Source organism: Crinia signifera, chromosome 5 (genome assembly GCF_055691185.1).
Source record: "Crinia signifera chromosome 5, ASM5569118v1, whole genome shotgun sequence".
NCBI classification, from domain to species: Eukaryota; Metazoa; Chordata; class Amphibia; order Anura; family Myobatrachidae; genus Crinia; species Crinia signifera.
The window spans coordinates 79,726,267-79,749,985 of NC_139221.1; the positions used below are offsets into that span (position 1 = coordinate 79,726,267).

The 23,719-nt window shown below is 42.9% G+C and overlaps 2 protein-coding genes across 3 annotated transcripts in view; one reads left to right on the plus strand and one right to left on the minus strand.

Annotated features, from left to right (window-relative positions):
- NPC1 (NPC intracellular cholesterol transporter 1) overlaps window positions 1-1,235 on the plus strand; it is a 64,522-nt gene extending 63,287 nt beyond the window's left edge. For both annotated transcript variants that reach the window (XM_083187515.1, XM_083187516.1), the window contains one exon: window positions 387-1,235. In XM_083187515.1, the coding sequence (XP_083043641.1) occupies window positions 387-469 (83 nt within the window). In that variant the 3' untranslated portion in view covers window positions 470-1,235. The remainder of the gene's footprint in view (window positions 1-386) is intronic.
- RMC1 (regulator of MON1-CCZ1) overlaps window positions 762-23,719 on the minus strand; it is a 37,262-nt gene continuing 14,304 nt past the window's right edge. Inside the window, exons 7-20 of the mRNA XM_083187517.1 lie at window positions 20,886-20,986; window positions 20,620-20,709; window positions 19,041-19,146; window positions 18,851-18,962; window positions 18,654-18,698; window positions 15,907-15,960; window positions 14,582-14,710; window positions 14,395-14,501; window positions 7,985-8,104; window positions 5,172-5,249; window positions 2,991-3,095; window positions 2,512-2,580; window positions 1,990-2,215; window positions 762-1,049 (exon numbers count right to left, since the gene is read on the minus strand). Coding sequence (XP_083043643.1) covers window positions 970-1,049; window positions 1,990-2,215; window positions 2,512-2,580; window positions 2,991-3,095; window positions 5,172-5,249; window positions 7,985-8,104; window positions 14,395-14,501; window positions 14,582-14,710; window positions 15,907-15,960; window positions 18,654-18,698; window positions 18,851-18,962; window positions 19,041-19,146; window positions 20,620-20,709; window positions 20,886-20,986 — 1,422 coding nt within the window. The 3' untranslated portion in view covers window positions 762-969. The remainder of the gene's footprint in view (window positions 1,050-1,989; window positions 2,216-2,511; window positions 2,581-2,990; window positions 3,096-5,171; window positions 5,250-7,984; window positions 8,105-14,394; window positions 14,502-14,581; window positions 14,711-15,906; window positions 15,961-18,653; window positions 18,699-18,850; window positions 18,963-19,040; window positions 19,147-20,619; window positions 20,710-20,885; window positions 20,987-23,719) is intronic.

A 23,719-nucleotide genomic window follows, 5' to 3' on the forward strand; every position in this document is an offset into this window, starting at 1 on the left:
GCAGACTCTTGACAAAAGCTCAATTCTCTATGCATTAACCTTTATTGCAACCAGAACAGAAGCTATGTCTTTCCACTCTGTCACCCTACAGCAGGCATGTCCAAACTATGGCCTTCCAGCTGTTGTGAAACTACAAGTCCCATCATGCCTTGCCACAGTTTTGCTATCAGGGAATACTTAAACTATGGCAAAGCATGCTGGGATGTGTAGTTTCACAACAGCTGGAGGGCCACAGTTTGGACATGCCTGCCCTACAGTATATCCGCTGTGAATCCTATTTTATAAAAATGTTGAGTGTGAAACTTCTTTTTTTCCATTGTTTGTATTGATTGATAAGTGGGTGTAATTTTATGTTAGTGACTTCGAATTTTTTTCTTTTCTTTCAGGGCCACGGGTGAATAAAGCTAAAGTACAAGCTGCACAGGCAAGATTAAGGGGCACAGAACACGAAAGACTTCTAAGCCACTAGCGTGAATGTGAGCACTATACAGAATCCAATCACTGGACAAGGGATACATTGGTGCATCAGTCGCTGCAGGCACATGGGAGTGACACGGATCGTGCTCTGCAGCCGTCTGTCTCAGGAAAGGACACTTCCAGAACAGCAGTGTTATAGCATATACTTAGGGGGGTTTTCACTTGTATATAGATGTTACATTAATGTTAGGAAAGCTTGCATTTAAGCTTTTTTTTTTTTTCATACAATGTTTAATTTATAGGGATACCAGATGTTTTATAAATGCAAACCAATGCAAGTTACCCAGCTCCTTTATTTCTGAGAAATCATATGTTTAACAGAGAAAATCCTATATTTTAGAAAACGAATTTGCTAAAATGTCGACATTTTACACATGAGAAAATATATGCAAGATGAAGAAACAAAGGATCATACATCGTTTTATAAGCAGAAGGTGCATGGACTTTATTAGAGTAATAAATAAACTTTATACAAATCTGATTATATAGAGGCTAGAAAGCTGCGATTTTCAGCAGTGACTGTTCCCCGAAGAGCTGTTTGAAGAAGATCACGTGTTCCTCGCAGTGTTCTCCTGCAGGGAAGAACATCAGTGGTTAGTCTGATCCTTGTGAAGGCAGCTCTCACCTGGAACCAGTGTTTTTAAATAAAACTTTATATAAAATGTACACTGACCTAACCATTTCCAATTTTAATTTGTAAGGGAATTAAAACCTGAAATGAATAGTTTTTTTTTTCTAATTAAAACATGCCAAAAACACTGCTTTCTTTTATTCATTAGTTAATAGATTGTGCATATAATACTTTAATGATCGTTTAAGTAATACATGGAAGTATTCTGTGAGAGAAGGAACCATAAACACGAAAATGTGCCATGTATAACAGTGGTTAGTTCTACCAGCTGAAGATGATACAAAGGGGGTATTCAATGTTAGTCGTGCTCCCGCAGCCAGCTCCCGACGGGGGAGATGGCTGCGGGGCCCTATTCAATGCTGTCTTCCCCGACAACATTGAACAGGAGTTCTTGGCAGAACAACCCGAACATCACAAGCTGTCGGGCTCGTTCTGCCGAGAAAAGCTTCAAGAATGCAATCGAGATAAACAGGGCAGTATTCAATCCCAGCCGTTACCAACAGCATTGAAGATAATTTCAGACTAAACAATTTGGGTCTGTTTTTTGGGAAATGGCCACGCATTGTCGAATTCGCAGGCGTTTTTTGACAATCAGTGTCAGATTCGTGGACTTTCCGTCACTCGACAGTCGGTACATTGAATACCAGCTGTCGAGTTCCTGTCTGAAGGAACGAAAAAAGGCCCAAATTCTGACTGTCAGGATGTTCCGACAGCCAGAATCTGGGATTGAACACCCCCCTTACAATCCGGTTGGCTGCTATGGGCAACAGTCACATTTTCATGAGCTTGCTTACTTCTACCCCATAGGCAATCCTGTCCAAATGTAAAATACAAAGTATGATAAGAAAATGTAAATGAGTACATGGTCTATTCCTCCTAACCTGGCGTGAAGTTAGGATTTCCACGGAGACGTTGGTTTCTTTGTTCAAAGAATCTGAAGACTGTATAAAATAGCATATCATCGCAGGTCTGCTTAGCTGCATCTAGGAACTTGCGGGCTGAGGCACTGTCATGTCCGCCAATGCTTCGCACAAACCTCAGGGCTGCCAGGACTTGGTGTTTGGATAATAAAACCTCAACAATTTCATCATTGGCTGTAGATAGTCTCTGTTGAGACACAGCAGAGAGAGTGGAAGTACATTATAGTAGCAGAGCTAAAGACTGATTCAGCTACAACCAGACCAGCTGGAAGGAATGTTGGGAATACAGGAAAACCTAGTAACATTTATGGGGGCATTTGTTGGTTTAACTAGATTTGCATTTTTGTTCTAGAAAAGTAATGTATGAAAACACTGATGACCTGATTCCGAGCTCTTCAACGTAAACTATGCTCTAAGGCACTTACATGTAATGAACATACTTTCATCACTGCGCGCACATACATAGTCAATAGTAGATTTTACCTTTAACATATCAAGGGACAGCTGATGCGCAGGGGGGTAGATGCTCTCTAAGGACAACAGTAGGCAGGCCTGAAAACAAGGGTGAGGGTATTAGGGTGGAGATGGCAGTGGCATGTTGCCATGTAATTTTCTGCAGCTGAATTGAACTTGATGTTTACATACAGACATGCATTTTATCAAAAAATAAGCAATTTAATAAAAATACAGAATTATTTATTTCTGTACATAACCGATTAGGGTGAGATGATAGAGTAAATTTTTATGCTCAGGAAAAATGCAAGCACTTAGTACAGTAACTAATGGTGACAACCAATCAAATTCTAGCAATGTATAACCTAGTACATTCTAATCTAACATTCTATAATATGACAGCTGGAATGTCACGTCGCTCTGTGCAAGTTCTCTACTTGTCCTCTTCAGAAGGTTTGATTACTCTCCCCGTTAACACTATATCCTGAATGATAGAGTGAAGCACATACCAGAGGCTTGGAGTCGCTGAGCACATGATACTGCAGGAACTGGTGGAGCATGTAGAACAGATTGTGTTGCACCAACGTCTTGATCACCAGTTCGTAGAGATAGTGCTAAAGTATAACACAAAACATAGATACATTTCATTACTTAGAGTTCAGTCTATCATCTAAATGTATTGGAAGGTGCTATTTTATTATCCTATATTTTTATGGCACAATAAGGGATCCAAAACACTCAATTACAAAGTATATAAACTAATACACAATACAGTGATTTACAGTTGAATTCAATAGTTGACGACAAGTAGAATGTACGGTACTTGTGTACTTCCACGGCTCCCATCGCATGCCATATGTAGTGGCATGCGATTTTTGCAGTTTTTAAGCAATTAAAAAAAAAAAAAAAAATGCATCCAAATGCATTGAAATTAGTATCAAACATGTTCAATGGCCCCTAAATATCATTTTTCAGGCTGTACCACCCCCACTATCAACGTGAACCTGAAGCGTGGCAAGCGGCGGCGGTACGTGTCCTACGACCTTTTCATACCCCCACTATCCACGTCGGCGTTGAGTTGAGAATAGAAAGTGTGGCGAGCCCCACGGACACCTGTGAAGCCCGCGAGGGGACGCGGATACCTGTGAAGGTATCCGTGTCCGCTCGCCACGCTCACCACACTTTCTATTCTCAACTCCACGCCGACGTGGATAGAGGGGGTATGAAAAGGTCGTAGGACGCGTACCGCCGCCGCTCGCCACGCTTCGGGTTCGCGTTGATAGTGGGGATGGTACAACCTCAAAAATGACATTTGGGGGCCATTGAACATGTTTGATACTAATTTCAATGCATTTCTGTTAAAAATCGCATGCGATGCGATCGCATGCGATTTTTTGCTATGCGATATACATCGTGGGAGCCGTGATTGTATACAAGTACCGAATGTACATAAACACGGCTGCATCTGCAAACATCTCTGAAATAAGTATCAGGGTGCCCGAAAGCTAGTTTGATTAAGAGCAGGACAAATACAGGAGGGAAGCGGACCCTGCTCGTGAGAAGCTAATATTCTATAATATCATATCTAGGGCAGCACGGATGGTGTAATGGTTAGCATTGCTGCCTCGCAGCACTGAGGTCATGGGTTACCACCATGGCCCTAACTGTGCGGAGTTTGTATACTCTCCCTGTACTTGCGTGGATTTACTCCTGGTACTCCAGTTTCCTCCCACAATCCAAAAATATACTGGTAGGCTAATTGGCTCCCAACAAAAATTAACTCTAGAATGTCTTTGTGTGCGTGTACGTGTGGTAGGGAATATAGATTGTAAGCTCCACTGGGCCAGGGACTGATGTGGATGTTCAAATATTCTCTGTTCAGGGCTGCGGAATCTGTGTGCGCTATATAAGAAATTGTTAATAAATATATTCTAGTAAGTCCAATGTGACATAGGGCTTTAGTAATGGAGCCTGTTCTTAGGAAATGGAAACTGGGGTTCAAGGTATAGGACATTTATATTTTGTAGGTAATGAGTAGGATGGGTGTTAAAGTACCTTAAAAATTACCCAAATATATATTTATACTCTTTTATATAACCTTGATTTAATGAGAGTATTTTCAAAACAAAATGCTTGTTTTCTTTTTCAATTTTTTTTTCTAAAAATCCATTTAGGGCCCTAAAATCTCTTAAATATGTCCTCTTATACCCCAATGTGCTGTTATTCTATGCTTCTTTAGTTGTTTTTTTATTTTTGTGCAGACATATTTCCCCATTTTACCTACACTTTTCACTGGTATTAATTGCAAACATCATGTGAATCCAGTTTGAGAATTTGAGTTTAGGATAGGTTAAAAAAATGGGAGTTTACATTTTGTTTTCCCCTTTTTTTTTGTCCAATAGCTGGAAAGCTTTTTGTGGGAAAAGTTGCCACGCGTTTGTGGCTAATTGAATACCCCTACAAATGTATGTTCAAACAGCAAAACTACTATATACTGTAGAACCTTGTTTGTGTATTAATATATTTATGTCCAATTTAAGTGAGAAAGAATGAACAAAAAAGGATTACTACTTGACAATTTTAAGTAATCAGACCACTAAACATCAATAACATATTCCTTAAAATTATATACAGAAAGAATATTGTTGTCTAACAAATGAATTCTGTTTACATATATGTATAGATTATACCTGTACAGGTATCTGGAACTGGTTTAGAGAGCGGATATATTCCATTAGAACGGCTATGATGAACTTATGTGGAGCCTCCTGGTAATGCAAAAAATAATTATTCAAATAAAACACACAAGAAGTGTGAAAAAGACATGCAAACTTATTTCTATAGTGCCACATAGTATCTACTGTGCTGTACAAATACCAATATATACGGAGATGGTGTAGGCAGACATAAGTTATACTTTTACTAAATGGTTGGACAAGTACTTAATAGATAACAATGGTCAGGGCTATAACCAACACATTATGGTTTATTAGGAGAAACAGTGAGCAAAACATTGCTAACACAAATCACTAGTTAGCCTAAAGTAGAATCAAAGGGAATAACCCACTTGGGGTTAGCATAGCTAGACCGAATTCCTTCAGGAGCTATGTTAAAACAGGTTGAACTTCAGTGACCTTGGTGCATTTCCCTTTGTCAGTTACCTGTTCCCTCGTTAACTCTGTAACCAATGTACTTAAATTTGATATGCTTGTCTTCTATCTTCAAAAAAAAAAATTGAACAATAAAAAAATAAAAAAAACAGGTTGAACTTGATGGACGAACGTCTTTATTTAACATGATCTACTACTGTATACTATGTTAATACCACCAAAAGCAGGATGGAGTTTGGAAGGCGGTCGGGGGTAGATTGAGGGTGGCTCATTATGAATAGTGAAAATCAGGGTGGGAGGAGGAAGAGAAGGTAGTAAATGAACATACAAAAAAACATGTACGTTTGTATGGTCCCGAGTGGCTGGTGGGCATAGGGGGTAGTGACAAACAGATGTGTGAACCAGTTGCACAGGATTTGGTGTCTCTAATTGAATCTATATTATAGCTCGGCCCCCTGCCTATAATTAACCAAGTTTAATACTTTAGCAAGTATCAGGGGTGTGCTACCGCGGACACAGAAAATGAATCTCTTAATTTAGGACAGAAAAAGTGTGTCTAAGGTGCGGTGTACCATAAGAAGAATAATTACACAATAAAAAGTAACTTATTATTATTTAAAATTAGTAAAATATATATAAAAAAAACATACAAACATAGACAAGTGAAAAATTGTGTGTGTTAAAACAGCACGTGTGGGGATGCCGTGTGTGTAATAAACATCTCTGGTGTACTTGTTGATAAACAGCATCTGCTATATGCTTGCAAGGTCTCTATAGCCAAAGAGAGAATCCTGTTCCTCAGTTGCCCTGAGGAAGCGGGAAGCGAAACGCGCGTGCTGGCAGCACCAGCCGTGTGGTTCTTACCAGTGTGTGTCCTAGAAATTATATTAAACCAGCACTGAATTGTATTGAGCTATTATAAGAGCTGTAATGTACTAAATTAAATGTATGCTGTGGGTTCAGGTCCGGAGTGGTGTTCATGACTCACGCTGAGACTCTCAGCTCATATCGGCACTTAACTAACACCGCTCGGTCTGTCTCTGTCATTTCTGTGATTGCTGCACACATACTGTATGTCCTCTATCTGTTTATTTAATTTAAGTTTGCAGCAATAGCCAGAACTATAGGCAAGTGTAGTAACTGCCTGTTTGATATGATAGAATACACTACATTATTTAATGATTTAAGACCAAAGTCTTATCCTGTTTATTAAAAGTGTTATACCCAGAACACACTCTCTTATCCAGAAGTGCACGACCAACTATATTTGCAGCAATAATCTGCTTCGTGCCCACTACAGGATATTAATTAACACAGTGTGTCCAATCATTGCAACATTTGTTTTACTTCAAATACAATCAAACATAACACTGATACCAGCATATTAATGTGATTACCCAAGGAGGAAAACCACTAACTTGAATCCTATTAGGAACTATTTTATTATGAATTAAACAGGATTCTCTCTTTGGCTATAGAGACCTCGCAAGCATATAGCAGATGCTGTTTATCAACAAGTACACCAGAAACGTTTATTACACACACGGCATCCCCACACGTGCTGTTTTAACACACACAATTTTTCACTTGTCTGTCTATGTTTATATGTTTTGTAAACATATTTCGCTAGTTTTAAATAATTAATAATAAAAGTTACTTTTTATTGTGTAATTCTTCTTCTTATGGTGCACCGAACCTTAGACACACTTTTTCTGTCCTAAATTAAAAGATTCATAGGGGGTATTGCTAGGGCAGGGATGGAGAACTTTTGGCCCTCCAGATGTTGTTGAACTAACATCCCAGCATGTCTAAAACTGTTGAAGGGCATACTGGAATGTGTAGTTCAACAACATCTGGAGGGCCGAAGGTTCTCCATCCCTGTGCTAGGGTAAGAGGAGATGAACCCTTACAGACAGGCATTCCCAAACTCCGTCCTTGAGGCACCCTAACCGTCCAGGTTTTAGTGATATCCAGGCTTCAGCACAGATGTATATCTCAAAATAAGTTACAAATTAAGTCACCTGTGCCATGGATATAACTAAAATGTAGGCTGTTAATGTGCATACAGGGACAGACTGGGGCTGTTCAAGAACCCTGGCATTGGAATGTTGATGCCTGCAAAAAAGAGGCGTGGTCATCTGACACACCTCATATTTCTGTATGCTGGGCAGCAGAGTAGAACGCTGTGAGAGAGGCCTGCTTGGCCTGTCGCTGACTCTGTTTGGCCGGACTGGACCATCAGCCTTTCCTGCTAAGACTCTAATGCTGAAGTAACGACAAGGCTTACAGGTGAACACAAATTGATTGTCAAGGGTGTCTTTGGTTTTCCAGCTTTTATAAGTATTTCAAAATGTGTGATCAGGTTTCTTGTATGTGAAGACAAGTTTACTCACCTTCAAGTCAGTGAAAACAGACAATACATGGGTGTACATGTCTGACTGGTCTATGACCGCTTGCCCTCGCACAGGCCTCTTCAAAACGGTGTTGCTTCTACCTTGACTCGTTTCAACAGCCTGCACCACAAAAACAGGAGTTACATCGACAGTATAGTATTCTGCTAACATTTATGCACTCTAAATCCAGTAAATTTTTATTGAGGTTTTGTACACCAAAATGATTACAGGTGCAGACCAAATACAATAGGAAAACCTTAATATATTAACGGACAAAGGATCAAGAAAGAAAAGTGCTTGTACAGCAAAGAAAGGAAACAAAAAATAGGATTCAATAATACCTACCGGTAAATCCTTTTCTCAGAGTCCATAAGGGATACTGGGAATTCACTTAGTATATGAGGATGTACCAAAGCTTCCAGAACCGGCGGGAACATGGTGGGATGGTAGCAGCACCACCTGCCCAAACTGGGTATCAAACTTGTTCTTCTCAGACCAAGTAGAAGCTCTGCAAAGTTGTATGGCCAAGACTCCATGTGCAGCCGCTCAGGAGGTGCCCACAGATCTAGTACAAAGGGGCTTAACAGAATTCAGAATATTCAATCGTATCCAGTGAGCAATTGACTGCTTTGAAGCAGGACAACCCCTTTTGTGAGCCTCATACAACACAAAAAGGGAGTCAGATTTCCTAGCCCCTGCCGCCCTTTTAAGATAAATCTTTAAAGCACAGACAACATCCAAAAATTTTAGGAATGTCCGAGGAACCAGACCGAGCTGGAACCATAATTGTCTGGTGTAGGTGAAACGCCAAAACCACCTTTGCAAAAACTGCAGTTGAGTCCTGAGCTCCGCTCTGTCCTCACACAAAAACTTACACGACAAAGCCCCCAATTTGGAGACCTGTCTGGCCGAGGTCAAGGCCACAAGCATGACCACTTTCCATGTAAGGAACTTATCCTCAATGGAATCCAAAAGCTCAAACCAGTAGGACTGAAAAAAGTTCAATACCGCCGTCAGGTTCCACGGAGCCGTGGGCGGTACGAAAGGAGGCTGGATGTGCAGAACACTTTGTAAAGACATCTGAACCTCCGGTAACAGAGCCAACTTCTTCCTAAAGAAGATGGACAAAGCTGATATCTGCACCATGATGGAGTCCAAACGCAACACCATATCCACTCCAGCCTGCGGAAACCGGAGGAAATCGACCCAGTCAGCAATCCGTAGGAGAACAATGTCTCCCTTCACACCATGACACATATCTCTTCCAAATCCGATGATAGTGTCTGGTCCCTTCTCAGCAGAAGAGGCCAAGGTTCGTCCACCGGCATGGCCAGAAGATCGGCGTACCACACCATTCGTGGCCAGTCTGGGACAATTAGAATTGCTTGCACACTTTCCCTCCTGATCTTGCAGGGTATTTGGGACAGCAATGGAATTGGAGGGAATAAGTATACCAGCTGGTATGACCAAAGCGTCAACAGTGCATCCGCCTGAGGATCCCTGGTCCTGGCACAGTATTGCTGCAGTTTCTTGTTGAGACGGGACACCATCAGATCAATTTTTGGACAACCCCACCGGTCCGTGATAAGCTGGAACACATTTGGGTGGAGAATCCACTACCCCGGGTATAGGTCGTGGCGACTGAGAAAGTCTGCCTCCCAGTTTTCCACCCCATGATCGAAAATAGCCGATAAGGCCCTGCTTTTTGTCCATCCTTGACAATTGACATATGCTACGGCCGTAGCGTTGTTGGACTGCACCTGAATGGCCTGATTTAGGAGCAAGACTAAAAAGAAAGATATCAGGTTTAAATTTCAATAATAATATGACATTTATCAAAGGTTTTTTTGTTTCAATGAATCTAAAAAAATCACATACAGCATATAAAATATAAAGAAAACAAGACACAACCGGTTGTGATTACAGAAAACTCCTAAATTAAAAAAATACCTAAAATGGGCATATATTGCTAATAAAAAGCAGCATGCACTCTAACTGTAGTTAGTTGATGCGTGGGAAAATACATTAATTCATAACAGCTTGTTAGTGGGCTATCCTGTGTCACAAGTGCGACAATGTTAGTTGTTCGTAACGAACAAGCATGCCAGTTTAGTCTTAATAACTTCAATTAGCAGAGATGGTATGTAATGTAGATTTAAAATGTCCAGTTTTGTGTCTGGCCGGACATTTTAACAGAGGTACCTTACAGATGTCACCTTCTTCTCAGGTCTCCCAGTCGCTGGAGCCAATTAACCCTTAGATGCAACTATATCCAGAGTGAACTCTTGAGAAGTGTGTAGTAGTAGGTTATCAATTAGGTATCCCTCTTATGCATTTGCTGAATAGCTCCTCCAACGCGTTTCCCCGCCTTCCTTTTGTTATCAGCGGAGAGAAAATTGCTATTTTCACTCCCTAAGGAAGCTGTTGATAACAAAAGGAAGGCGGGGAAACGTGTTGGTGGAGCTATTCAGCAAATGCATAAGAGGGATACCAAATTGATAACCTACTAGGTACTTGTTTAGTTTCATGGCGGCAGAGCGCGCACACTCTAGCTATGAATCTTGGCAGCTTGCCAGACTGCCTTAAACTACGTTATCAGCGTAGCGCGTGCCGCTCTAGCTATGAATCTTGGCAGCTTGGACACCATGTCTGAGAAACTCTGGCCCGAGGTAAGAGCCGTATCAGCTCATGATGCATGCGCAGGTGAGAGCAGGTTCATTTGCACAGGAGATCCAATTGAAAACTCCTGGCATGAAAACGTCAATATTGGATGGCATCAGAAGATGCCACCAATTTTCCCAACAGGCGGATGCAAAGATGTAATGAGATCTGGTTCGGAGTCAGTACCTCCCTGACCAATTCCTGAATGGCCATCGCTTTGTACGGCAGAAAGAAGATCCTCTGGGCCACTGTATTCAGAATCATCCCCAGAAAGAGAAGTCTCTGGGTAGGTAGCAGGTGATAATTCTGATAATTTAGAAGCCACCCGTGTTGGGACAACAGCTGAGTGGTCCAAGAAATGCTGGCTGACATCTGCTCCCTGGACCCTGCCTTTATGAGATCGTTCAGGTAAGGGATGTTGATGATCCCCTGCATCATCTCCACCATTACCTTTGTGAACACCCTCGGTGCTGTGGACAGCCCGAAAGGCAGGGCACGGAACTGGTAATGATCCTCTAGCAGGGCAAACCGCAGGTATGCCTGATGGGGCGGGCCAGATCTGAATGTGCAGGTATGCATCCCTGATATCCAGAGAGGCCAGAAACTCCCCCCTTTCCAGGCAAGAGATTACTGCCCTCAAGGACTCCATTCTGAACTTGAACACTCGTAGATACAGGTTCAGTAATTTGAGGTTCAAAATTGGGCGCACCGAGCCATCTGGGGAGAATGGACAGGGACAACGACCCTGGTCCAAATCAACATTTGTAACGGCACTAGTAGCGTATCCTGAGTAACCTGGGAAACTGGCAGACCTGACTTGAAAAATCTGCAAGGCGGGAAATTGCTGAGCTCCAGCTTGTACCCCTGGGAAATTACATTCCGTACCCAGGAATCCTAGCAGGAAAGACGCCAGATGGGACCAAAGAACAGCAAGCACGCTTCCACCTCTAGTTCCCCCCAGGGACTGAGGTATGGCGTCAGGCTGAAGATTTGGAGGAGGCAGAGCCAGTCCTGGGAGCTGGCTGCTATGGGTATACGCTGTTTTCCGCTACTGTACATGGCGGCATTGGAGGCGCCATTCAGCTTACTCCAACACCTGCCCCCACAAAAGGACTGCAAAAGGGGGCGGAGGGGGAGGGGGTTTTCGGAAAGGAGTGCCTGACAGGCAGAGTTGCTGAGGGGAGGAAGGTGGACTTTCCAGCCGTGGCTTTAGAAATCCAAGTGTCCAATTCCCCTCCAAATAACCACTCCCCCATAAAGGGAAGTGCCTCTATGCTCTTTTTGAATTCCGCATCAGCCATCCCTGTATGCAGCCATAATGATCTGCATGCTGAGACCGCCATAGTGGAGGTCCTGGCGTTAATGACGCCGACCTCCTTAAAGGTATCACAAAGGCCACACGTGGTATCCTGAATGTGTTTAACCAGGGTTGTCATATCAACCAGGGCCTTGTCACCCACCAGGCCTTCCTAAATTTGACCCGCCCATGAGTGAATGGCATGAATCATCCAGCAGCCTACAATAATAGGTCTCTGGGCGCACCCGCAGCATTGTAAATAGAAAGATTGAGGGCATGTTAAAATCTATCGGCCGGATCCTTCAAGGCAGCTGCCCCAGGAACTGGTAGGACTGTCTTTTTTGACAGTTGTGAGATTGAGGCATCCACTGCTGGTGGGATTTCCCAGAACCCTCTGCAGCAAAGGAAACGGTGGACACTAGATGCTTGGAAATCTGAATTTTTTTCATCCGGGGAAGCCCAATCTTTTTCGGAAAAGGTCTTCCAAATCCTTAGAATCAGGGAAGGTGACACTAGCCTTTTTCTGTGTAAAGAAAAAGGATTCCTGCACCTCAGATTCCTCAGCAGGTATATGTAACACATCTCTGATGGCCACAATAAGAGGTTCGAGGCCCTGAGATGGATCAACCTCTTCCAAAACAGGCTCCACCTCCTCTTCGGTGGCAGAGCCAACCTCTAAAAGCCTGCGCTTTTGTGGTGGATTAACACTTGAGGAAGAAGCAACCAGTCTGTCAGATTTCTGCAGAACTTCCAAAGACAACTGTAACTGCTCAGTCTGGTGCGGTGTTGCAGCTATTTGCTGAGAAAGTTTCTGCATCATAGCCTTCATTGAACTCAGACACTGTTGTTCAACTTGTTTGAAGTTTTGGTACTTGTTTCCTAGAACGGCCACAATCGTGAGTGATCGTGGCTCTTAATTAAGGGACACGATCCTCACGATGTGGCCGATTTTTTACAATTTTTTCCCTTTGATTGACAGAAATCGGGTCAATCAGTCGGTCGCGACCAATTAAAATCGGACGCGATGCGACCGACCGATTGACCCGATTTTTCCATAGACTTCAATGTTAAAAAATCTTTTAACATTGAAATCGGGAGGATCTTGTCGGTCTTGTGCCATTATAATGGCACAAGATGAGATGGACTTGATTAAGTCCATCTCACATAGGGAAAAATGATAAAAAAGGTGAAATGGGCCAATATGACCCATTTCACATTTTTTATGTGCCCGCCATGACCCCACGATAGACGTCAACCCGAAGCGTGGCGAGCGCAGCGAGCCCGCGAGGGGCGGCGGTGCGCGTCCTCCGACCTTTTCATTCCCCTACTATCCACTAGGGCGTGGAGTGAGAATAGAATAGTGTGGCGAGCGCAGCGAGCCACCGAGCCCGAAGCGTGGCGAGCGCAGCGAGCCCCGCGAGGGGACGCGTATACCTGTGAAGTTATACGCGTCCCCTCGCGGGGCTCGCTGCGCTCGCCACGCTTCGGGCTCGGTGGCTCGCTGCGCTCGCCACACTATTCTATTCTCACTCCACGCCCTAGTGGATAGTAGGGGAATGAAAAGGTCGGAGGACGCGCACCGCCGCCCCTCGCGGGCTCGCTGCGCTCGCCACGCTTCGGGTTGACGTCTATCGTGGGGTCTAGCCCACTTAGTAACATTTGGGGGGGCAATTGAAAATAATCAGGTGAAAAAAAAAAAAAAATCGGGTGAAAAATCGGTCGGTCGGATCGGTCGCATCGCATGCGACCAAATCGCATGCGATGCGATCGATCCGATTTTTTATCTTACGACCACAACGATCTAAATCGTTGTGGCCGTGCTAGGAAACAAGTACCGAAGTTTTATGTGCACAGACTCTTTAGGACCCCATCTATACCCATAGTACTGAGGGAATCCACAGTATCCTTTATGGATGATAGAAAAACATAATCTATTAGTAAACATGCATACTTAAACAATAAAATAAATAAATCTCAGAGTGTGGAGCCATCACAATATACAAAGGTCTCCTGAGCAGACCTAACCACCTATCCCGTGTGTAGCCAACTTTGAGAGCGACCAACAGCTCATGTTTTCCAAAACTCCTTGCAGAATTAACTCCCCATTGTGGATCTTTTAAAATGTGTTAGTGAGTAATGGACTGCACCTGTACACTAGCTAGGTAGTCTACAAAACATGAACTGTTGGTAGCTCTCCAGAACTGGACTTGGCTAACCCCTAACCTATCCCATAGCTTATAAAATTTTAGAAGCATTTTTTTGGTCCAGTTTAGACATAGTGCTTATGGTCTATGGTGTCAATAATAAGTGCTTGCCACTTACAAATATCCATTGGATCCAGAGCACACCCTGAGCAGGCAATGATAACCTTAGCAAGAGAGGACTGACCCATTGTTTTGTCTAAATAAAGAAGCAGTGTTTCACATATTGAGGACTACATTGTCCAACATACCAGAGTATAGCTATGCTCAGCCTCCAGATATTTCTTGTATTCACAATTCAGTTTGTCAAATACTGTAGCAATGACGGGTAAGGAAGCTCTATCCGCCATGGATAACACTGCAGAACCAAAGGCCATTACATTAGTTAGAGCGTACCAGTACATGCTTCATCCCATGTTGTACGGCTGGAACACTTACTCTGCGAGCACACTGATAAAATAACAGACTTGCAGTCCTTGCGCTGGAGCAAGAAATCCATTAATCGGCCTTTATCTGTAAGCAAGCGCACAATTGGCTGAAGTTTGATGCGTAGGTACCACAGGTATCCTGAGGATGCAAAACAAGGAATGAGTGACAAACATCTACTCTGCACCGAAAAATGTCCACCGCTATGAAACCTACAAGTTGGGGGAGGAGAAATGCATCCATTTCCTTCTAAACAGGTACTGCGACTTGTCTGAGCCTCAAGTCACATCCGATTTCCCTTGAACTCCCACGGCAGCGCCCCGGGAGTCCTTCCATGTGATTTGGTGTTGAGGTGCTATTTTTAAATGTGATTTATCTGATGGGCTAAACTTCAGGGTGCTAGCAAATCGCTGGCATCGGATCAGATCTAATGTTAAATACATGCGTTTTGCCACTTTTCTCGGCCCGATCCGTCGGAATGGGAATAATAGAATGAATTGTATCCACAGAAAATTATATATTTATTATCAGGCTATGCAGAAAACAAACTAGTGTGTAATCAATTTTGTGTTATATAGAAGATAAAAAGAGCTCCAAAACAATATGACCAAAAATGAGGTTGTATAGTAGAAAAGAACTGAAAGTGAGAAAAGAAAAATAAAAGTACAGAGGGAAATAAGAAGATAGTAAAGAGCAGAGCCTCTGGGAAGAGTCCTTGGGGTTAAAAGTCAGGAATTGCTATATGCAGTATAGGTGGCAATTGCAAGGTAAAAGGGGGAACAGGTATTTTAATAGGCCAACCATGGGCTCCAAATTGAATCAAATGATTTAGAGGAGCAGTTAGTGATACTGATCATGTACTCCATATGATATATATACCATATTCGGGATAGAATAGACTGTAAAGACAGAGGAGCTGCCAAATGGAGAATCATGGCAGTAGCTATATGGCGCACTAATTTATTTACAGGAGAAAATATTTAGGGCCATAGGGAATAGATATGTTAAATAAGCGGTTTATAAGACCAGTTGCTTCCAGTACTATCTTTGGAAAGGACAACCATACATGAAGAAAGTTGCCCTCATTGGTACACCCTCTTCATCATCCAGCTGATGTTTCGGGATAAATTCTAGTCAATCGGGAAGGCATGTAGTACAACCTGTATCATAACATGTATTTTCCTTAATCCTTACACAAATAGGAACTAGATGCCACAATAGCCCATATCTCCGCCCAGTCCTCATCGTCCAAAGCAGTACCCGGCACCCGCCTCCCAGGCCCTTTTATGAGTCTACTCAGTACATTTTATTAGTAAATAATACTAATGCAGGTTTACCTTCACTGGCACTGATTATTATATCTGGCTGAAAGACAATCCAGGATGAGGAATCTGATACATTAGTTAAAGGGTTTATTTAACAGGAAATACACACATCCAAATACTTCTGCAATAAAATAGCATAGAAGTGGTCTTATCTTCATGGTCAGAACCCCACCTCCCAAATAAACTGAAAATACAATATTATTTGACTTCAATATATATATATTATGAATAGTCTAGAGATGACTTGAAGTGCATTTTATATTGTAATTAAACTCCATATTAAAAATATTTTATGATGCCCTCATGTTTTTATGAATTTTCCATGGAATTTTCAATGTTCTAATCTATAAATATATTTTTAGGCTGGCAACGTGTGCCAAGATGACTGTTTCCAGAACCAGGTTTAGGCTGATCCTCCTTTCTTTAATGGAAAGCCTTGGTTTAATAATACTATGAAACGTACTAGCAGAAGGCACTGGGCAAATATAACTTGTGGTCCTATTGGATAGAGGGTGGGGTGTGTCATAGGTCTGGGGAGCCTGCACACACACACTTTGCTAGTTTAGGTACTTGTTTCCTAGCACGGCCACATCGATTTCCATCGGGGTGGTCGTGTCGGAAAAATCGCGTCGGTCGCATCACATGCGATGCGACCGACCCGATTTTTTAATTGAATCAAATGTGAATAGGGTCCCTGGGACCCAATTTTACATTGGATTCAATGTAAAATATTCCCTAGACCCCCAAATTTAACACCGTAAACCCCACGATTGACGCCAACCCGAAGCGTGGCGAGCGCAACGAGTCCGCGAGGGGCGGCGGTGCGCGTCCTCCGACCTTTTCATTCCCCTACTAGCCACGTCGGCGTGGAGTTGAGAATATAAAGTGTGGCGAGCGCAGCGAGCCACCGAGCCCGTAGCGTGGCGAGCGTAGCGAGCCCCGCGAGGGGACGCGTATAACTTCACAGGTATACGCGTGCGCTCGCCACGCTTCGGGCTCGGTGGCTCGCTGCGCTCGCCACACTTTATATTCTCAACTCCACGCCGACGTGGATAGTAGGGGAATGAAAAGGTCGGAGGACGCGCACCGCCGCCCCTCGCACGCTCGCCATGCTTCGGGTTCACGTCAATTGTGGGGTGATGACGGGGCCATATATAATGTGAAATGGGTCATATTGGCCCATTTCACATTTTTTACTATGTGAGATGGACTTAATCAAGTCCATCTCATCTTGTGCCATTATAATGGCACAAGACCGACGCGATGCTCCCGATTTCAATGTTAAAAATTATTTTAACATTGAAGCCTATGGCAAAATCGGGGGCATTGCGTCGGGGCCAATGTTAATGGTCCCGACTGACGCGATGCCTGCGATTTTTCCTTTGCCGGCAAAATGGACCTGATTTCAAAGGAAATCGGGTCCATCGTGGGCATCGTGTACCTTAACTTAAAGGTACACGATGCCCAAGATTGTGGCCGTGCTAGGAAACAAGTACCCTAGTTTACTATATATGTTTACAGGGCACGATGTAGGCAAGTAAAAGGGGACCAGATTGTGAAATGTGGATGGGAAGTTTTTTTGTCGCGCAATGACCTCACAAGAGATTAACGGATTCCTTAAAATTAAGGTCTAGTCTAGTTCTGTTACCACCTTACAACGGGGCGCACCTTTGAAAACATAAAGAATGTGGTGTTACTCAAAGAGAAATATGAATGTGCAGGACATGTACTAGTGCAGATTATAAACAAAAGTGAAAGCTTTTCTTTATACTCTTATTTAATTCTTTATAAGTCAATGTTTCATTTCAAAACACCTGAGAATTGATAATTGTGGGCATATGTCCGTTTAATTGTTGATAAGTGCTTGTGCCATTACATGTACTATAGCGGCGCCTACTCATTTGTGGACCTCTGTGCAGGTTGCTTATGCATCAACTCTCTTCCCTTTAAATAGAATTTTCCTAGCATGGTGCCCCCGATTTTGATCGAAGTGCATCTTATCGCATCGCATGCAATATTGCGTCATGCGAGTTTTAATTGTACATGCACCCCCATTGTCAACGCCAACCCGAAGCATGGCGAGCGCAGCGAGCCCACGAGGGGTGGCGGTATGCGTCCTCCGACCTTTTCATACCCCCACTATCCACATCGGTGTGGAGTTGATTTTAGGTAGTGTGGCAAGCCTCGTATTCCGCGTCTCCTCGCCACGCTTCAGGCTTGGTGGCTCGCGACACTATCTAAAGTCAACTCCACGCCGGCGTGGATAGTGAAAGTATGAAAAGGTCGTCCGCGTCCCCTCGCAGGGCTCGCCACGCTTCGGGCTCGGTGGCTCGCCACACTTCGGGTTGGCGTTGACAATGGGGGTGCATTTAACATTGTAAGCACCCATCAGGGTGCTTGTACTATTAAAAATCGCATTGCATCGCATGCCATTTGCTGGCATGCGATGCTATGCGATATTTCATTGTACAAGCACTCCTGCTAATTTAACAGGAATATTGCATCGCATACCACTGTCTAGTTCAGGGCTGGGCAACACCGGCCCTCCAGATGTTAGTAAACTACATATCCCAGGATGCTTTGCATTAGTTTTGCTATAAGGACATGCTGAAACTGATACAAAGCATCCTGGGATGTGTAGTTCACTAACATCTGGAGGGCCGGTGTTGCCCAGCCCTGGTCTAGTTGCTATGATCCCATGCATAATAAAATGCCACAAACTAATATATGCAGCACATATGTTGGGTTACAAAGGATACAGAGCTTACACTGTGTAGGGAGCTGTCCAGCTACAGCCGACGGGCCTGAAAAATAGGGAACGGTGTCATTTTATATTTAACCAACAAAAATTATATCTTTATTTATTAAATAAAAGGTGTAAAAACTTTAATGTATTACTATTTTTGTACATATATATTGATTTCGGCATGATTAGCCTATTCACAGAGATAGGTACCTGCTATGGGGATCTGGTAAGGCTGTATAGATTGGGCAGGAAGCACCGGCTGATGCAAGGTAACGGTGCCATCAAACTCCCCCCGTAATCGGATGTCAAAGATTACAGATGTCTGAAAAGAGGTACAAGACACATGGTTACATACAAGCATCCGCAGAGTCTCCAGCTCAGTGACACATGTGCACATTACCTCTGTGTCCTGGTGATGGACAACAACCAAATTATCTACAACGTTTAAAGCAAATTTTCCAGTTCTGTTGAGTTTCAGGATGTGCATCTTTTTACACGGACCTTCCCTATGGAGAGAAAAATAAAGGAGGACTCGCATATCAAGACATTGGTGCACACAACAATGGAAACAAATGGCATACAATTCAATTAAGGACTATATTACAATTAATGCAGCTCAATGAAGCAACAGAAAGACAGCTCCTACCGTCAAAAATAGGGCAAGATACACTTCATGCCCTTCTAAGAATCCTGAGCCAAATAAAGAAGTACAATCGACAGGTCAGGCTCTCACATTATTCAGTATTATTCAGCATGCGCAGTCTAATGCCGGGCAGCATCTGAACACCCGCTCAGATGCTGCCCGGCATATCCCGTACCCGGTAGTGCGGATCTATGCAGCATGACGAGGTCAGAGGTGACGCAGTGTAGGAGGAACATCCCGCCTGAGCCACCTTGATCCTGGGCACGCTGGTCTCCTGCCTGCACCGACTCCTGGAGAAACACCCCGCCCACCCACTCTGCTCCCAGCAGCATAAGCCCGTCCAACCACCCACCTGACTCCCAGCAGCTTCAGCCCACCTGGCTCCCAGCAGCATCAGCCCACCCACCAACCTTGCTCCTGGCCGCACCTGCACAAGTAAGTAAATATGCGGGGCGGCCAGGGCAGGTATTTTTATGTTTTTTATTGGAGAAGCCAATCCCTGGATTGAGCATTTTTCAATCCCGAATCCCGGGATTTAAAAAATGCCCCGGGATTGGCTTCCCTAGTGGTGAGGTTACTGATGTGTTTGCGATGGTACAACATGTAAGTAAGACATTCTGAGCAAGACCTAAGTAAATAAAGTTTAGGGGTAAATTAACGGAGATGAGAGTTATGTTGAAGAAGAGATGTTGCCAATAGCAACCAATAAGATTCTAATTATTTCTTTAGCACCTTCACAAAGACAATAGATACAATCTGATTGGTTGCTATGAGAAACATCCCATCTTCAATAGAACTCCTATTTTAGTAAATGTCCCCTTAGTAACATTATGCTGTGTAATTGTTGAAGTTATTGTGACGATTACATTTTGAAGTCTAAAATGTACAGCAAGAGCCATTTTGTTTATCCTAGGCCCAGCAAAAGCAAAAACTGTCCCACAGTCTCACATATGGAGATCCTTTATTATCTTATGTGGATATTTCCTGAGAGGATTGAGAGGTCCTAATCTGAAACACATGCTCCCATTTGGTATTTTATAAAAAAGGATACATCTGCACCTTGATACATTATTCTTGCATCTTCTGTTAGGACACACTGTGTCTGAATATGCATTCAATGAGCCAGATATATCAAGCTTCAAAAAGTGATGCTGTTGAGAGATAAACCACCAGCCAATCAGCTCTTACCTGTCATTTTTCAAACCTGTTCTGTAACATGGTAGTTAGTGATAAACAGCCAGCCAGTCAGCTTCTCTTTTTCACATTTTTAAGCTTGATACATCTGGCCCATTGTCATATACAGGAAGTAATAACAAAAAAAATTGTAACCGCCTACCGGGGTAAATGATAGAGGACAACCTCAGCTCCAGGACTGCTAGAGGCCTTTGCGTGATGTCTCAGGAACAGAACATACAGCTGCCCATATCTACCAATAAGAAGCACAAATAACAGATGAGTCAGCAAGTGAAGTAAACCCATACACACAGATATATTGGAACCGTAAAAAAAAAAAAAAAAAAAGGAGAAAATAGGGACCAAAAAAAAAAAACAACTCCAAAGCATGGGGATCACAGGTGCAGGCAGCAACAATGAAACACTCACATTGTTGCCATTGCTATGTCTCTCTCAGAGATTTTTGCCACCTTGGCAGTAGATGTTGGTAGCTCTATTTCAAACTTTGTCATCTTTGCAATTGTTCCACTCTATTGACAAAAAAACAAAACACATTTAGATGGATGGAATGAACACATGCTCCAACTTAAAGCACATATTCTAGCACCCGCCAAATTTGAAAACCCATGCAGTTCCTGTTCCCTGCCTGGGGTGTCGCTGTCTGCTGTGGTGTTTCTAGCACAGGTCTGGTTTGCATATCAGTGCTGAAAATACGACCGTATCTCACACAAGACACTACTAAATCTCTTATCCATGCACTCATTATATCCCGCATTGATTATTGCAATAGTCTCCTAACTGGTCTTCCCAAGAACAGACTCTCACCACTGCAATCCATTTTAAATGCGGCTGGTGCCTGTCCTTGTTTCCCTCCTATATCCATATAGATTGTAATTTTGCAGCAGGGCCCTCCTACCTCCAAGTCAGTCCGTTGTTACCCAGTTCGTTTTATCACTGTCTACTATTGTAAAGCGCAACGGAATCTGCTGTGCTATATAAGAAACTGTAAATAAATAAATAAATAAATAAATAAACAAATATATAGACCACACTATGCTAGATGCACTACAGCAGACAGTGACACCCCAGGCAGGGAATAGGAACTGCATGGGTTTTCAAAGCTGGCGAGTGCTACAATGAACACTATATATGTAAAATAAGGTACAGGTTGCAGCAATGGGCACTCAGATTCCCCAGACTGATATTGACCAAAAGGTCGCCACTTCCTCCAGATGTGTAGCATGCATAATCCTACTCCATTCTGCTCCAATCCCTCTCATTTCCCCTGTATTCACCTTTTCCTAGCTTACTTATATGCCCTTGCTGATGCTTTAAAGACAGTAAGTACATGGATCCCATGGACACAATATAAAGTACATCAAGGCACTGATAGAGAGACAAGGTAAAATTGTAGCGGCCCCTTACTTTTGTAGGACCTTATTGGGCGAGATTCACCAAACTAAAAATGCTGTAAAAACCCAGTTTTCGGGGTTTTACCGCATTTTCATATGCAGCAAAGCCCCACCATTGGGGCTTCCCTACGGGAGGTTACGCCAGTTCTAGATGGCTTAACCCCATGGAAGCCTATGGGCTTCCCTTTGCGCCCCCCACGATCCGCGTCGCCCCCCCCTCACCTGTGTCCTGGCAGCCTCCAGCTGTGCTGCCCGGACCAGTGACCTCCTCCTCCCTGCACCTCTTCCGAGTGCAGGGAGGAGGAAACGGAGCCCTTACAGCCAGGTAAGGGTGCAGGGAGGGAGGGGGGAACCCACTGCACATCGCCGGCCATCGCCTTGGAGTTAATAATCGCATATGTTACTGCATATGCGATTATTAACAATGCGAATGCCGGCGATGTGCGGCGGAGGTTATTACAGAATACCGCCCATTGTCTGGGAGACAAGACTTCTCTTTCTTCTCCCTTCTCGGGGTCTATTTGTAACGTCTCTTACTGTATATCTTGTAGATTTGTAAACTAACTCCATGATGGAAGCTATATTTTAGTGTACATGAGTGTGAAGGTAATCAACATTTTATTCTTATTCACATTCTCAAGTATTTCATAGGGGGAACAGTCAATGTGTTGCCAGGGATTTAAGCGTAGATCTTGATTACATTTGTGCTCATGCCCTGCTTATTTTTCAATTGGCTCTAGTTTTTGAGATATGCATGTATTTAATATTTATGAAAAATTTAATTAAACAATGTTACAAAATATTTTTTTATTCTGATCAAAGTGTTAGGGAGCTATGAGAACCATTTTTGTAGGATTTTCTTTTTGTATTGTTGTTGCGCGCAGTCCCTATGCAGATTCCAACAGTAATCGGCCATCATGTGATGACCTCACCATCCTTGATATCTTTCACCCTGTTCTTCGCTGAAGTGTCCCAGATTGGTTGGGAAGTGATCTAAATGGTTGTGCAAATGTACTTTAATACTCATGTTGGCATCTACTTTGTGGAAACTATTTAGAATGCAGTGGACTAATTCCTGATAGTTGTCTGCCTTGTAAGTGCCTAAAGAATGTTGAATGACACACACGTGTCAGAATTAGTTTAAGTTATAGATGTGGTAAGATTTGGATCCTTCACCAGTTTCCATATCTATAGGCCATCAAAAATTCCTGCCTTTACATTTTTCAATACAAGAGATGGAAATGTTTGATAAATATATATGAAAATCGCCTGATTTGTGCAATGCTAATACAAATTGTTTCATTAAACCCAGTTTGCTATGGAGAGGCGGCAGTATGATTTTTTTTTTTTCAGGTCTAGTACAGGCTCAAGAATGATGTTGGCTTCTCCTACAGTTATAACTTCTCTTGGAAGCCACACGGTTTGCTGCCAGTGCACTCCTCCTCCCAGTGTTCATGAGGAGACAATGTGTTATGGGTCTCAAACATAACTACCAGCTACGTTATTACAAATAAAACAATTTCCTGTTTTTATTGAAAGGTAGTTATTAACAAAGCAAACCTAAGTTGATTCTATGAAATAAAAGCAGCCTAGACAATAATAATAATAATAATAGAATGTTATAATTTCAGTTGAAAATTGGAGCCAATTCAGCCATAGCAGAGACATAATGTGAAAATAGGATCTTCTTGCAAACTGATCTTAAATCCTGGGTAGGATTTTTTTTTATTCTCCAGTTTTAAACTTAGATTATTGAGCACATTTCACACAAATGTCTGATGTTTGTCTGTACGTTCTTAATGCATTTGCGTAGGTTATGGGAACTTCTGGCCGATGTCTGTGGAGGCACAC